Source organism: Anneissia japonica, unplaced genomic scaffold (genome assembly GCF_011630105.1).
Source record: "Anneissia japonica isolate Jap-2015-1 unplaced genomic scaffold, ASM1163010v1 scaffold287834_len5846547_cov211, whole genome shotgun sequence".
Classification (NCBI taxonomy): Eukaryota; Metazoa; Echinodermata; class Crinoidea; order Comatulida; family Comatulidae; genus Anneissia; species Anneissia japonica.
Genome location: NW_022704992.1, coordinates 323989 through 339950, shown reverse-complemented (window position 1 = coordinate 339950; position 15962 = coordinate 323989). Strand labels below are relative to the sequence as shown.

The following is a 15962-nucleotide window of genomic DNA, read 5'->3' as shown; positions in this document are numbered from 1 at the left end:
TCAAATCGGGGGAAACATTCTAGCGTTTATAACTTCTTTATTATACATTGTAGAACCACAGACTCAACGGCTGGTAGTTCGGGGAAGATACACCTAGACGATAACGTACAGATGACATATATATGTCTGTTGTGTTATTTTGCCGGTAGTACACTCGAGCGGTACAAGTGGGGGCGCCCTTTGAACATATACCAACCCATGCAAAAAGCGGACGAGATAACTCGCACTTGGCATAGTCAGTAAAAAGTTCTATCACAGTGCCGTCGACGAGTATACTTGCCCCCTAATATTTTCCCGCCAATTTATTAGACACTTCATTTTGATGACATATGACTAGATAAAATTTCAAAAAAGCATGTTTGTACATGTAAACTTGTTTTGGCACACGGGAAGGAACCGTAAAAAAGGTCTGGCAGTCAACGTGTTAACGTTCATTAATATGATTAAACTTAAAGAATCGTAAATAAATCGAGGTCGGAGTAAAATAATTCCCTACAAATTTGACATAACGCATAACCTAGATGTGAATGGAATTAATGGAAGATAATTCTAGTAATGAAACCTCTAGAAAGAGAGAAGATGTAAGCGGCGGGGGAAAGCACTCAAATTCCTCAAAAAGCTTATAAATAGGCCTACAGTTAAAATTCCTTGCTTGTACGACGAATTTGAGGCAGTCCTAGTTGGAAACTGCTCTGATTGTTCAAGGAGTTTTGGTGGATGGATTTCTGGAACGTGTGAAGTGTGTCTTGAACGTTGTGACCCCGGAAAATGTGGACTATTGGTAATTGAGGGGGGGGGGGGGGGGGGCCCCTCCCCCCCCTCCCTTACGTACGGGCCTGTAAGTGTAAATTGTTCTAAATTCTGGATTTACTTTGCTCAAATTCGTTTCTTGATTACTGATGAATAATGTAACAAATGGGCTATGCATTGACAATGACATAAATTTTAACCACGTGTGTTGACAATCCATGGCGCATTTAGGTGGGAGTCAAAAATATTAAAAGTCTCATTTTCCCACTGTTACGAAAAGGGACGATATTATGGCGGGTTCGATGTTTGGGGAGGGGCCGGCTTCCCCCTCCCCCCCCCCTTTTTAAATTAGAAAACATATAAAAGAAAAAAAGAAAATTTAGGTCTGAGAGTACCATTTCTGTCCATCAGAGATGCATAATCATTAACGTTCTTTCCTCAGCCCCAACCATGGGGGCGCGGCCTGAGTTAAGCAGGCCCTCTATCTCTAATAATCCCTCCCTTGGCACCTCTAAGAATATATTCTTGGATCGATCCACCACTGATTAATAGTAAGCAAAAATCGATGTAATGCCAATGTCGAGTAGTTACTTTTAAAACATGAGCATCAAATTTCATGGTTCTTACAAAAATCGCTGTGCAATTAACTATCAATTTATTAGATGGGTAGCGGCTAGAAAAAAGTTTGGGAAGCGGGGTCTAGACCATGAATATAATTAGGCCTATGTCAATTGTCGTGAGTAGTGGCATGACATTTCGGGCTCGTGTCTCGGTGATTATTTTGTTAAATTTTATTCTAAATATTCTTAAATAATTATTCATATTTCTATGTTTATGAAAATATGTTTTTCTTACATTAATATTAATGATTTGCATTCAGCATGCTTTAAAAATTTAGGACAAACCTCATGACCCAAACCTACCGCTACTTGAAGTGTTGATACCCGTAAGCAGGATCGCCATACATTTCTTCAAAAGGTTTTTCTATTAAAAGGGAAGAAACTACGAAATTAGACACAATAATTTCGCATAAAGCGGCCTTACCGACACAATATTAGTATATATGATAAATGTGTACATTACCCTGTAATATTCACTAATGAACTGCCTTATTTCCGATTTAAGTACGATCCTGAAAAAAAATATTTAAGTATTATTCAAATATTTCTTCCAATCCCATGACGGCCGTGTAATAGTGTTTCACAATGTTTGTTTTATTTGTACAGTTATTTAAGTATATTGATTTTGTCAGGATGACATCGGTTAATTCGACGCTTGTACAAATTTGTGGTCTTGGGTTCTAAATGGGCCAACACAAGTCAGTGATTATAACCGTCTGCCCTTAGAACAGGCTTATTGTCTCTTCAGTTTTTCTATGAGCACCATCCTCTTAAGGATCATTATTGTTCGACTGGTCGTAAAACACGAGTAGTCATCGTTTACCTCTTTTAACGTTTACGGTCCCCAGGAATGATAATATTGTTTTTACGTGGCTGTTCATTTTTATACCACGTAGGCCTGAGTTGACATGTGTCCCCTGCTAGGAAAATTTTAGCATGCGTCCCCCGTATGGCTTGCGTCCACGTGAATGTAGTCTCATTATGAACTTGGGAGTGGGGTTGTTAAATTTGGTTTCCATATAATCGCTAGACACAGTCGCTACAGCGTTTTCACTGCATCCTTGCACCACCGCGTAGCTGTCCCCGACGCAATAGGGAACGCCCCTGATTTAACTGACTAATCAGGATTTGAATCTGTGACAGCACAGGTTACGTCTTGCAAACATAATGAGAATACACATTGAATTAATTCTACATGATTATTTCCCTATTGGTTCTATTGACTTGGCTAAAATGTGATTTGAAACTTTACATGTAAAGTAGGCCTACCGTACTATTTCAAAATAAATAAACCATATTTGTCTTTTTTAATGATAATGGTAATAATAAGGTAAAAACATGCCACAGAGTAAATCTGGCGATTACCGAATGAGATTAATCTGTTCCTCTAACTGTCCTTGACCTAGTTTCTTTCCTTCGAAAATCGATACAACAACTCGTTGAACTCTGAAAAAAATATTGTGGTTTTATTTTACTGAAAAATGTAATAGGCCTACATTTGTAAAACAATAAGCCTCAGAAGAATTAAAGAATAGGCCCACCTAAATTAATGAATAAGCGGTGCTGTCGAAAATGGACTCTAACGTGATTTTGTTTTGCTAGCGCCGCTGTTGAACAGCCTCTATAATACTGACCATTTAAGTAAAATTTCATATTAAATTGGCCGTCACGACGCTTAATTGAGAGTACATTATCCAACATACGTTGGAAAAACCAGATACGTAAACATATTGGACGCTCCATCTTGTGATTAACTAACTTACACGTGAAGCTGTATCTTGGTGGATGCCTGACTTCCAGTGGACAATTTCGGAGTGTCTATCAACTTAATACGTTATTATTGTCCACAGTGACGCATCTAAGAGTCGGGAAATGGGGTGGGGGTGTAAGTTCGGGAGATCGATGACAGGTGAGGAGGTGCTAGCTCGCAAAATAAGGAGATTTGAGGTGATTTTTAACTACTTTCGCTTGATTTTAGGGGAATTTGGGGGACCTGGGGAATGGGGGATGCGCCCCCCCCCCCCAAGATACGCCCCTGGTTGTCCCACAAACACATGTGTTTACAGGCACCGGTACGTTATGCCGTCGTTTTGTGGAACCTAGCGCGGTGAGAGAATAATGCGTAATTTTCATGTAAGACCGTGAGACGATGATGATCCCAGTCCCAATGTGAATTTCTTCTGATTAGATCTAAAACGTAGTACTCCGTCACTAATACTCCTGAATCCAAATAAATAGGACTTACTATTCAATCAACGATGGTCCCAACAGAAATACAATTACATATTATTATCTTCGAAAGCGAAAGTAATCTATCTGTTGCTTCTATCATTATGGTGACCTTAGCAACAAATAAAGTGATAAAAACATTGGAATTAATTGAGATAGTCGTATGTTTCACTTTGGATCGGGTGGAACAAAATATTGTCTGACTTATTGAACATGCTGCCCCATTTTACCCTTTTCCTTAATTGAGGTGTGTAATCTTCCCTACTATCATCAATATCGCAATATAACATTATCTTACCTGCCTGCACCTGCACAGTGACGACCAAAATAGTAGACATATTTCTAATATGCAAAGATAGGCCAACCCCTCGTGATACATGCTTTATTTAGGTCCACGGTGATCCTACCTTATCTGGAGGTGCAACCCATAAAGGGTAAAGTCCACTGAGTTCGGTGGTATATAAATGTACAACTATATATATTATAAGGAATTTTCAAAGAGAATGACAAAGGTAAAATGAGAATAACATACCTATCCCACTCGTCATTACATAGTCCAAGCAATTTCTGCGTCTTTGTCGTCGCAAACTCCGACTGTTGCAGAACCGGCAACGCCGACGATCGCCTCCCGGGGCTGTGAACCGCACTGTTTTTCGCCGACCGAAACAAAATGTTCAGATCGCTAAACGAACTGCCGGAATTCCGTCGCATTTTCAGTTATTTTGAATCGGTGAGAGGGAAAGAGACCCTATGATATTACTGTCCTTTGTCACTAGACCTACGTTGAGAATAATAAGATGTTCTCAATATCCGCCTGCTTACCTGATCGGATCGATACATTACCACCTTACATGATTACACAACTGTGAAATAGTACTTAACTCGAGCGTGGGTACGGTACCGTGGATCGGAGCAGAACTGATCACGTGTTGTTTTTATTCGATATGAACGAACTCGATCTAAATCATCAATAAGATATACAGTAATTTCCATTGTGAAGTCTTGTCAGGCAATTTAACCAATTCGCTGAGATTTTAATGAAAGCCTAGATCTATTAATTTGAGATCAAAGCGCACATGTCCTAATCGATATGGCCTAGAAACATCCGAAATCAACCGTTGTTAAATGATTATAATTCCTATTATTAAAAGAGAAGGAGAGCGCGAGTCTGAGGGGGTCATTCTTTGCGCCCTATCCTGTTCTCATCCTAGCCATAACCAGGGGATACCGGAACTCTCTACATAACCGCCATTACCGGGCTTAAAGCTTTGACAATCCTCCGGTGCCACAGGAATTCTGGCCCCCTATAATATCGGAATATTGTACAGTATTTATTTTCAGTTTCTGTAACGATAGGATTTACGGCCATCAATTTCCTACCGGTACTTCAAGATAACTGGATGCAGCTTTATGAACAAACATATTGCCAAGCGTCTTGGGAGACGGTAGACCTGTAGCTACGCAGGATTTTTATTGGGTGGTTTATTATCGGCACTTAGTTGGCATATTTATCAATAACGTCATTAACTACCGTATGCCTACCTATAATGTCACAACTAATATGTTTATAGAAAATTAAATTGTAATGGCGCAAGGCCGGCGGAACGGGGAGGGAGGGTGGGGTGCCCCGGGGGGGGGGGGGTGGGGGTGCCTCGTCCCCCTCCCCCACTTTTTAGCAGAAAATATATAGTGTCTATGGAGATTTTTGTATGATCGGAAAAAATGCAAGAAAGAGGGAAGAAGGAGGAGAGGGAGGGGAAACAAAGAGTTTATCCAGTCCCCAACCAAGTTACATTTTCCCTCAATTCACATTGCCGGATCTGGGTGGGGGGGGGGTGGAATCAGGGTCCTGTATACACATCTAGATGTGTATAACTCCTGACCCCCTCCCTGATCCCCCTCCCCTGGAAAAAAGTTGGGTTTATCTATTCACGGAAAAAAGAATACACATGCAACTACTTAATTTTTTGAATGTATGTATACACACATAACAGGCCTTTTTACTGTAATAAGAATGTGAAAGTTTACCTAACCATTTTCAAGAGGGGGAAAACCTTGAATTTTAATTTTAAATTCATTAAAAGACACCTAAAGTAGCTCAAAAGTCGGGAAAGCTCATTTCCCGCCATCTAAGAATCAAAATCTTCCGGGGGAGTCCCCCTGGACCCCCTTCCTTTCTGGGGTTTTTGGAAACAATTTTGACCCCACCCCCTAAATTTGAAGCCAAATCCCCTGATTCATATTCCTATTCATCTTACTAGTGTGCCCAACGTCCCCCCCCCCCCCCTCTATTTTGAAAAACGTTCCGCCGGCCCTGTAATACACATGCCAATGGTACACAACACAGTGGCGGATCAAGGAATTTGAAATAGAAAGGGGCCAGGGAGAGACTTCCACAGTGGCGTAACGAAGGGGCTCCCAGACGCTGGTGCCGGGGCCGCGAAGGACCCCTGGCCGCTCTGGCGTTTTTAGCGTTCTATGACATATTTTAATGCCTTTTTTACACATTTGAGTTCTAAATTTATGTATCGTGAATGATTTGACCCAAAAAATCATGCTTAACTAAGATATCACTAATAAGCATATTACAATAAATAACCACAGAATAGGGCCTTTATAAAAAAAAAAAAGATGTAGGTCTAACAGTGGCGTTTGCGCTCTCACGGCGATCCGCAGTGCCCCCGACCCCTACCCGCGTGGTTATTCGTTTGTCAAAAAAAAAAGTTTGAATTTGCTGGGGCCCTGGATTAAGGCAGTGAGTGCTAATAGACGTTACGCCACTCCACAGATAGAAGGTCCACCCACATCAACCCTACCATGATTTCTTTCTGTGTTTTTCCGTTACTTTTATACTGTTTTTTCGTTGATTTTTTCTAAAGTGGGCCCTTCATATCAGCCATGCTGAAAGGGCTACCCACTTAAGATATAGTTGAATAAATGAATGAATAAATAAATGGTTGGGGTTGAGAAAAGAAAATTTATCATTATAGCATCTCTAGATGGCCGGCAATGGCATTCTCTGAGCCTTAAATTTACTTATAATTTTATTTTTTTTCTACATTAAAAAAAAAAAAAAAAATTAGAAAAATTTAGTAGCGGCCCAGGCCATACCATAATACCATAGCAATCCAATCCAGTTCTCTAGTTTTTAGTTTTTATTTGGAATCACTTTTATTACAGTGGCACACATTCAAACTGATGGTGCATCCAAACGACCAGCGTGACCACTCACAATTTTTGATATACCCAATGACGGGTCGAAATTACCCAAGATTCAGCAAAAATTGCCCAAAATTACCCAAGCTTCCTGAAAATGCATTAAAATTTGAAAAATACGTATTTGTTGATTTAGTATTATAAACCAATGTTATACGTACGTATGATGGAATTCGTCAGATATTTTTGGAAGCGGATGTCGGGATATAGATAATTGGGTGCGTTCTTTTATTACATGCGTGCAACGAAAAAAAAACAACATAGGCACAAGGTACTTTCCCTCTAGTTACTAGGCACTTTACGCAACAGGACGGGAAGACGGGTGGACGGTTATTTTGTGCTCATCAGAGCGTGAAGACCACTGTAAAAAATCAGGCGCTTAACCCAAATTTCCGTTCTCGACGGCTCGCCGTCCTTTTGCGTTAAGTGCCTACTATGAAAATTCCCGGTGCATCAATGGCAACGCAAATCACAAATAAACAATTCTGAACCCGTGTTTATAGCAATTAACAGTCAATTAACAATGTTATGTGCACTTTGTTGAGGTTTGCTTACTTGAATGGACTGAAATATACTTTGTTACTTCTTAATTCTTCCTCTATGACAAAAATATAAAATACCCAAGGATTTGAACGGAATACCCAAGAACCAAAGACCAAGTCAAAATACCCAAGATCTTGGGTAAATACCAAAGATCTTATAAACACAAGATAGCGTTCTCCGCGATTTACGCGTAACAAATAGAAGCATCGGTCAAGGTTCAAAAGTTTCCAATTTAGCAAGAGGCCGCCATTCATGCGCCATTATACCAAAGAGAAAAAGTAATCAGTTTTGGAAGAGGGCGTCCTATCTGTTGCCATGGATCTGAGATGGTTCCTGTTCTGCTGTTTACAGGCAGGATTGATACCCAAGGTAAAGTCGCGCGGTGTACAGTATGGTCAGAGCGGTCAAGGGTCAAAAGTTTCCAATTTAGCAAGAGGGCGCCGTTCATGCCTTATTACAGAATTTGCACGCGTAAATCGCGGAGAACGCTATCTTGTGTTTATAAGATCGTTGGTAAATACCCAACAAAGATACTAGAAATACAAGATAGAGTTCTCGTATTGTAAAATGAGGCGGAAGTCGTGCCCAACGTAGGCGGCGCCCTTCTTTTTAACCATGCAAGTTTCCTATATTTCGTGCCCAACGTACAGGGCGCCCTTCTGTTGCTAAGTATATCCAGACGCAAAAGGCGCCCTTCCTTTTCCACTAATGGAGGAAAACTTTATCACTAAGAGTGCGTCCGGCCATGCGATTGTGCACTGTATTGTTGTTTTATTATTTACTGATTCATGATTATGCTTTAATTGTTTTGTGTATTATTTGGATAATAGCAACGATTTCTACCGCCACCAAGGAGGTTATGTATTCACCGATGTCACTGTCTGGGTGTCTATTCCAGTTTGTTTTTATATCTAGTATCTTTGTTGAGAATTGATAATAAAATACGCGACGACTTGGTAACGAAAGTTTGGTAGAAGTTTTTTTAGATCCAGCTGTAGGGGGCGTCCCATTTTTCGTATTCCCACCATGCATTTCGGTGGAATACGGTGGAACACTTTTTTTGTGTGGAGAACTCTATCTTGTATTTCTAGTATCTTTGATACCCAAGCAGTGTCACGCTGCAAACGACCAAGATCAACAGAAAATTGAAAAGAAGAAAAACAACTACGAAAATCATTACAGAACAAAAGGTTCGGTAAATAAAACTTTCATCTATATCAGAAAGATCATCTAAAAATATATGATGTTTAAAATAATTAGAACCATGAATGAAGTTAGTCAATGTCTAAGTCCCTATGGCGCTTCAAAATTATTCAAAATTGTTGACAAGCGTCCCCTATGTTCGGAAAACCATCCGACGTGATTGGATTCGTCCATTCGTCTGCTCGTACGTATGTGAGAGTCGTATTATTGACCGTTTCGTTCGCGCCAGTTCCCAGTTCATAATCATAGTCCTACTTTCTTGGCGTGTGTGTTTGTCCCGTTACGCTGTAACTACGGTACGTCTCGTGTAACCATAGTAGGTAGGCAAGGCTAGTCCACCTCCCTGGGTAGACTAAGTCGGGGTAATCCTATCATCTTATGCCTACTAGGCTAGGCTTAGACAGTACTTACGGGATTTGTTCTAAATAACTTAACAACTCCCTGCTTATAAACTAGGCCTAAGCCCTACCCTGGGCCTAGGCTAGCCTAGCTTAGGCCTAGGCTAGGCTATTTCTTTCTCTAGTAGGCCTAGGCCTATGCCTAGAAGGCCTAGGCTAGGCCTATTATAGTAGGCTGGTTATTGTCATTCTATCCTAGGCTAGGCCTAATATAGTAATTAGTTTTTAGTACTTCTACTGTAAATGAATGCAATTTTTTTCCATGGCAGCTATTGACTGTGTCCCACCATGGAGGTTTATTGAGAAGGAGATCACTCGGCAACAGATCCCTTTGACGCGACAAACCAATGTGTTCCCCGCCTTTGGACCGCGCGCGGGCGTATTACCCTATAATTCACATTTTTTCATTAGCAAAAACTTGGTTTGGCAACAACATGCGTTTATACGCTTCAGCACATTGTCATTATTAGTTGTGCGATAAAGCGTTAGATTTTAACCCATTATATGAACAATGTTCCCCTGATTGGAACACATTAGACTTCAAAGGCATCGCACAAACGCTCTTCACGCGCTGCGGCAGCTTTATTCTTGGTCCATTTGCATAGTGCTGCGTGCGTATATGTTTTTTCGAGTGATCTCCACAATAATACCTCCATGGTCCCACACACACTTCACCACAATCTCTTTTATCATTTATCATAGTAGTATAGGCCTAGGAGGCCTAGTAAGGCAAGACTTTAGTTATACCTTGTTTAGTGAACTTGCCGTCTGTCAATATTTGCAACAATGGTTATTTTGAAAAAAAATATAATTTTTTTTATTTAATTAACGTACCCTCCGCAACGATTAATGGAAATTTTATAAAAACAAAAAGTCACTGCCTTGAAATCTCCAATAAGATATGTATATTTCTTCCTAATTATAAAAATTTAAAGCATTTAAACATCCCATTACTACTACACCGTTTACATTTACCAATTAATTTTTATGTTTATTTTCTCATCTGTCCGGATGTTTTTGGCAAAACTATTTGCTAAATGAAAAACCAAAACACTTATTTTCCATGCAAATTTGAGCAAATTTTTGAAGTATCATCTGCACAGTTAACAAACCTTACAGTATAGCTTGTCAGCATGTAATGCCTGGCTAGATATTCCAGCTTTACAATATTACAAGTCATTTTCATTCACTACTTTATGAAGTTATTTGTGAGAACTATATTTTGCTTTGGGTTTTTTTTTCTAGCATCTACAACTTCAATCTATTCATTGTCATTTGTGAGAGTGATCTATTTCAAGAAACAAGCAAGATGGGCCGCAAGCGTTCAAAATCTCGAAAGGAAAAAAAACAACGTAAAAAAGATCAAGTAAAGAAAACACAAGAGACAAGCAAACCCAAGCGTTTGAAATCACAGAAGAAAAAATGTCACCTTACAAATGAGCAGAGAATGCAAATACAAGAGGTGCAATTTCTTTACTGATATACAGTACTAATAACTTTGCAATAACACTTTGTAGTTTAAACTGCACATGATTAAGCATATGGTGATAGAATGGCATTAAGAATGAAAATGATGTTGCTTCCAATCCACTAGTTTTGTTCACAAGTCTATTGGAGGCATTTATGAGGGAAAAAATAAGCCTGTATTCCTTGCAGGGGTGGATATTTATTTATTTGAATAAACACAGTAAATGTCTTCTACCGCTATAAATATTCTGTATAAATTATTCTTAAAAACAAAAGAAACAAAATACAATATTATTAAAACAATAGTGACAATACCAAAAATGGCTAAGCTTAACACATCATTGTATGTGGTTGATTGATTGATCTATATATACACATATATGCCAATACTATTGGGTGTTTTTTTTGCAGAGAATTCAGAAAATAATTGATACCAATGCTGCAGTGGTTTCCTATGATAGATATAAAAAGAAAGAGGCTGCTAAAAACACAGAGACACATAAAACAGTGAATGCTGCCCCCATGGCTGCATACCCCATCGCAATTCAGAAGGCGAGCAACGAAGTAGACTTTGGAAGCTTTACATCCCCAAAGGCATCTTTGGAAACTGGGGCAGTTCAAATGGAAATGAAGGCTGTTGACAAAGTAGTAAAAAGTAGTGTCTGCACAACTAATTTACGTACTACAGGAAATGAGACAACAAGCAACGATTGTGATTTGATTAAAAGTGTCCATTATGCTACCACCAAGAATTTCGTACAAATTCCATGCAACAATGTATCTTCAGTAAATACTGCTGACTGTGCTGCTGATTGTGCTGCTGACTGTGCTGCTGTCTCGACTGATAGTACCACTCCAGTAATTCAACAATCAAACAACAATAGCAACCAGCAAAGGAACATGCACCTAACTAATGCTAGCCCACCAAAACCAACAGCCCAGCATACTCTAAATGTTGCAGTATTGAACATTTCTGCTCACTGTATGCCACAACCTGTACAATCAGATCAACTTGTTCCCATTCTTATTGATGGAAAGCTTTACTACTTAAGTTCTGGTTTTGGGAAAACTGTTAATGAAATCAAAATTGCAAAGACTGTTTTTAAAGAATCAACAGCCAATAAGAATCCAGATCAGAATAGGTTGAACATTGTTCAAAAAGAAACAACTGCCAATAAAGATGCAGATCAGAGTAGATTCAAAACTATTAAACAGATTTGCAAAGAAATCAGCAATGGACAAAGTTTTGTTGGGATAAAAAAAAACCTTTCTAATGTTAATGCTAGCACACTGGCTTCAGAGAATATTTCTTGTCAGAAAGACTATAGCTCTTTTGAAAACATCAACATGAATGCAGGAGTGTTTAGCTTCCAAGGTACAGAGATCAAGAAAGAAACTCTTGAAGATAAACAAACTTTGCATCAGAAACCACATGGTCAAGAATTGCCAAGATTTTTCGACAAAACATCTAGCTGGTATGTATTTCAACATCTGATCTAAACACTGAACATACAAAATATTGCAAAATCAGCTAGCACAAGTGCAATGAAATTTAGGTATATAATGTTATAGTGCCACCAACAATTATAATTTTGCATGTTTTTTTTTTCAAATTTTGTTTCTAGCCCTACTGGGGTATACTCTGGGTTATGGGAGTAGCCAAATCCTTCAAATTTGGGATTAAGAACAAATGTTTTGGCAAAACCTTATGAAATGTGTTTTTCTTTCTTTTCCACAGTACAACTACAGAAGTTACAGAGGAAGAAATGTGCAAAGAAGTGGAGGAGGAAGAGATTGAGACAGAGGAGGAAGAGATTGAGACAGAAGAGGAGAGCACAGATGATGAAATTGAAGAAGAAATAGATTATGAATGCCATTGTGGAAAGATTTTTTATGATTTAGCAAAATATACAAAGCATGCTGCTAAATGTAACAACAAGGATAGTGATTTTGAACTTTCAGACAGTAACTCTGAAGCTGATGTTCCCGAGTACAGTTGCAATAACTGTGATGAAGCGTTTCCAAATTCTGCGGACCTTAAAAAGCATGAATCTGATTGTGCTTGCATATCAGAAGATGATGAAGATAAAATCTCTGTTGAAAAATCGAAAAATAGTTTGACAGAAAGGAAAAAGAAGTTTAGATACACAATTGGTTGGATCAACAGCAAAGGAAAAATTGTGTATTCAGAGAAATTTGTATTAAAAAACGAAAAGAGTTGTGCTGAGTGCAACGAGTCCTTGTTTGGAGAAACCATTTATGAATATCATATGTTAATGCATGAAAATGATAAAGCTGGGATATCTTTTGTGTGCCAAATATGTCAAGAAAGTTTTAGTATTGAAATGAAACTACAAGTTCATGAAAACAAAGCACATGGGGCAAAGCATAAGCCATTTCAATGTAAACAATGTCAAAGAAAGTTTAATTCAGTATCTAGAGCTGATATTCACATGGCAATACATGGCAGTGGACAATATCCTTATCAATGTAATGACTGTTCCAAAGAATTCACACGAAAAGAGAAATTGGCCGCACACATGGAAGTACACGCCAACGAAATGTTGGGAAAGACCGTTCCTTGTAAAGAATGTGAAGGAACTTTTTTGTCTCGGAGAAGACTCAATGAACACATTAGAAGAGTACATAAAAAGTATCCATGCGAGACATGTGGGAAATTGTTCTCAAGTTACCGACTTAAGGTTCACCTCGAGACTCATGCCAAGGTCAAGCGTTTTGAGTGTTCTGTGTGCAAAAAGAGGTTTGCACAGAGAAGCAATCTGAATTCACATATGCGAGTCCACACAGGGAAGAAGCCGTACGAATGTGATATTTGTTCAAAGTCTTTTAATCATAAAGTCAGCTTGAAGACACATAAAAGAAGTGGGCATGGTATTGACTGGTGGGCAGATAATGGTGTGAAAAAAACAAAGGAAATTTTAAAAGGAAAGCCTCTTTGGAAACCACTTCACAAGTAATTTTTTTAAGAACTCAACAGACTGGTTTCCATAAATTTGCTACACTGTCGCTAAAATAATTTCATTACAGTTTTTACCAGTGGTATATGTACTGTATGGTAATACAGTACATATACCAGTGGTATATGTACTGTATGGTAATACCTTGAATAGAATCCCAATGTACTTAACATTCTTCAGAAATGCTCTCCCCCGAGTCCCCCTCTTTAGTTTGCAAAAGTACTGTACTTGCAAAAGGACACGAGTTCAGTAAATTATGCATAGGTACCTTGATATGTATTTATTTAGTTGGCCTACACATTGCCTCTTTTGATCATCATATCATCCTATAGGCCTAGGCCTAATTGAAAAAAAATAAAATATTAATCATTCAGAATTTTGAATTTGGTTGCTTAGATACAGTTTATAGGAGCAATTACAAGTATTTACCTGAAAAAACATCCCCTCTTTGGTTTGCAAAAGTAATCTTGGAAAAGAAACCCATCCAAGCCTAAGGGGTCCTAAAGAAGCCCAGGGCTTCCATTCAAGGTTTTACTGTATTCATAATGATAATACATGTAAGCCATTAACTCTAGCATTTGAAGTTAATGTAATTTAATGGTTTTAAACTATATTACTGTACTGTATATTGGATATACTGTAATTGTTGTACCTTGAGCTTATTCAGTGTTTGGCATCTTGATTTGCAGATAACTTTTGTCCTTTACTTTTTATTAATAACTTTTCCCCCCTATGCAATTACTGCAGGCATCCAGGGGTGGATTGCTATAAAATGGTCCTCACTGGTAGTCTTAACTATTTGAATAATGCCGGCTTTAACATGTAAGCCTGTCTCACATTATCGCGACCTAAAAATGTGACGTACCGACCTATGGTCGTATCTGACCAGAAGTAGGACCTGGCGACCAGTACCGACCACTATATTTTTTTCAACATGTTGAAAAATCGACGACTATCTCTTCTACACAGGCAAGTTGCTCATAGCAGCTGTAACACTGGTCGGTCATGTACTGATCGCAGTGCATATAGGTTGTGAAAGTGTGAGAGTTGCTTTAAACAATCTTACTAAAGTCACTCTGCTAAGACCACAGTTGGCAAAGTGCAACCCGACAATTTTTTTGCGGCCCGCGAAAATGAATTAAAAGCCCTATATGTGTGGCCTGCCAAGCAACATTGACTAGAAAAAAACCACGTTTTTTACAGCCCGACACCAATCATATGTAAAAAGTAACATAAGAACTGAGAATAAAGTGGTGTAAAAGCAGTGCTTGGAGGTTTTTGGAAGCTCATTAGAAACATCAAAGTTTGGGTGTGGCCCTCGGTGTTAAATCAAACATTCACTTTGGCCCAGCCAACTGAATTTTGTGCCCACCTTTGGCCAAGACCATTGCTATAAAACGGTCTTCGCTTAGACTGCTTTAATGCAAATAAGCACTCCCTGATAACATAAAATTGAGGGTGCTGTTAAGCCTGCTCAAAACATGAATATTTATTAAAATGAATGTAAATAAGCCTAGACCGGTTTTTACAGACGCTGAGAAGCTTGAGATATATTTGTCGGTCGATTCTTATTCTTTGACGATCTTAAGCCTCTTCCAAGTAGGTTTCAAAATTTAAGACTGCTAACTGGTTAGACTGCGGTATAGCAATGGTCTATAATCATGGACGAGTAGTGACGTCAAGATTAAAGCTGGCTAACTGTTAAGACCGTCTAAAGACTGCTTATAATAGAATCTGCTCCAAGGGAGCTGAAGCCCAATGGGGGTGGAGTGCGATTTCTCTGACAAGAACGTGTGGTCATGGTTGGGCATTGCTCAAAATGTCCCGAAAGTGGTTTTAGTGGGGGACAAAGTGAAAACTTATGGGTTAATTGATTCTACTAAATACTGTATGTCAAAAATACATATAATTTTTTTTTCTTCCTGACCTGGAGAAGTGCTCTTTGGGGGGTGCCACCCCTGCACTGATAATGTGGTTACACTGCACCAACTAAATTGCATGTGACCACTACTAGTTCTCATCGGTGATTGTTTGTAACTTAGAAACCTACTGCATAAATATATCCAATTGCGAACAGTGCTACACTTTTCTGAAAGCAAAGGTGGTCAGATATCCAGAGGGAACATGTGTTTATAGTCTTCTGTTGAGGATGATTGGAGTTGATAATATTCTTCATTTTGTGGATGTTAGATTTTCGTTGATATTAAGATGTTCCAAGAGAATGCTGTGGTTTTTTTTTGAGAAAATAAAGAATATTGGTGCCTTCCAGTAAAAATGGTAATACAGTATGTTGCATATTATTGTATTGTATAAAAAAATCATTCAATAAAAAAATAATCACAAATTCAGATTTCATTTATTATTATAAGGCAAGCGGCCATATCTAAAAAAAAATTCAGAATTTTGAATTCGGTTGTCTAGATACAGTTTTATAGAAGCAATTCCAAGTATTTACCCGAAAAAAACCCCCTCTTTGGTTTGCAAAGTAGTCTTGGAAAAGAAACCCATCCAAGTCTAAGGGGGTCCTAAAGAAGAAGCCCAGGTCTTCCATTCTAGGT

The 15962-nt window shown here is 38.7% G+C and overlaps 2 protein-coding genes across 4 annotated transcripts in view; one reads left to right on the top strand and one right to left on the bottom strand.

Moving 5' to 3' along the window:
• Positions 1-4472, bottom strand: part of LOC117105094 (proline-rich protein 5-like) — an 8865-nt gene extending 4393 nt beyond the window's left edge. For 2 of the 3 annotated variants that reach the window (XM_033246126.1, XM_033246128.1), the window contains exons 1-4: positions 4132-4472; positions 2736-2816; positions 1834-1882; positions 1674-1734 (exon numbers count right to left, since the gene is read on the bottom strand). In XM_033246126.1, the coding sequence (XP_033102017.1) occupies positions 1674-1734; positions 1834-1882; positions 2736-2816; positions 4132-4310 (370 nt within the window). In that variant the 5' untranslated portion in view covers positions 4311-4472. The remainder of the gene's footprint in view (positions 1-1673; positions 1735-1833; positions 1883-2735; positions 2817-4131) is intronic. The other variant, XM_033246127.1, reaches the window with a different exon arrangement.
• A 4350-nt stretch (positions 4473-8822) lies between these two features.
• LOC117104948 (zinc finger protein 271-like) lies at positions 8823-15962 on the top strand. Its single transcript, XM_033245904.1, has 4 exons — positions 8823-8857; positions 10205-10421; positions 10838-11901; positions 12165-15962. Exons 2-4 carry the CDS (start codon positions 10269-10271, stop codon positions 13402-13404), a joined length of 2457 nt encoding a protein of 818 aa, XP_033101795.1. The 5' UTR covers positions 8823-8857; positions 10205-10268; the 3' UTR covers positions 13405-15962.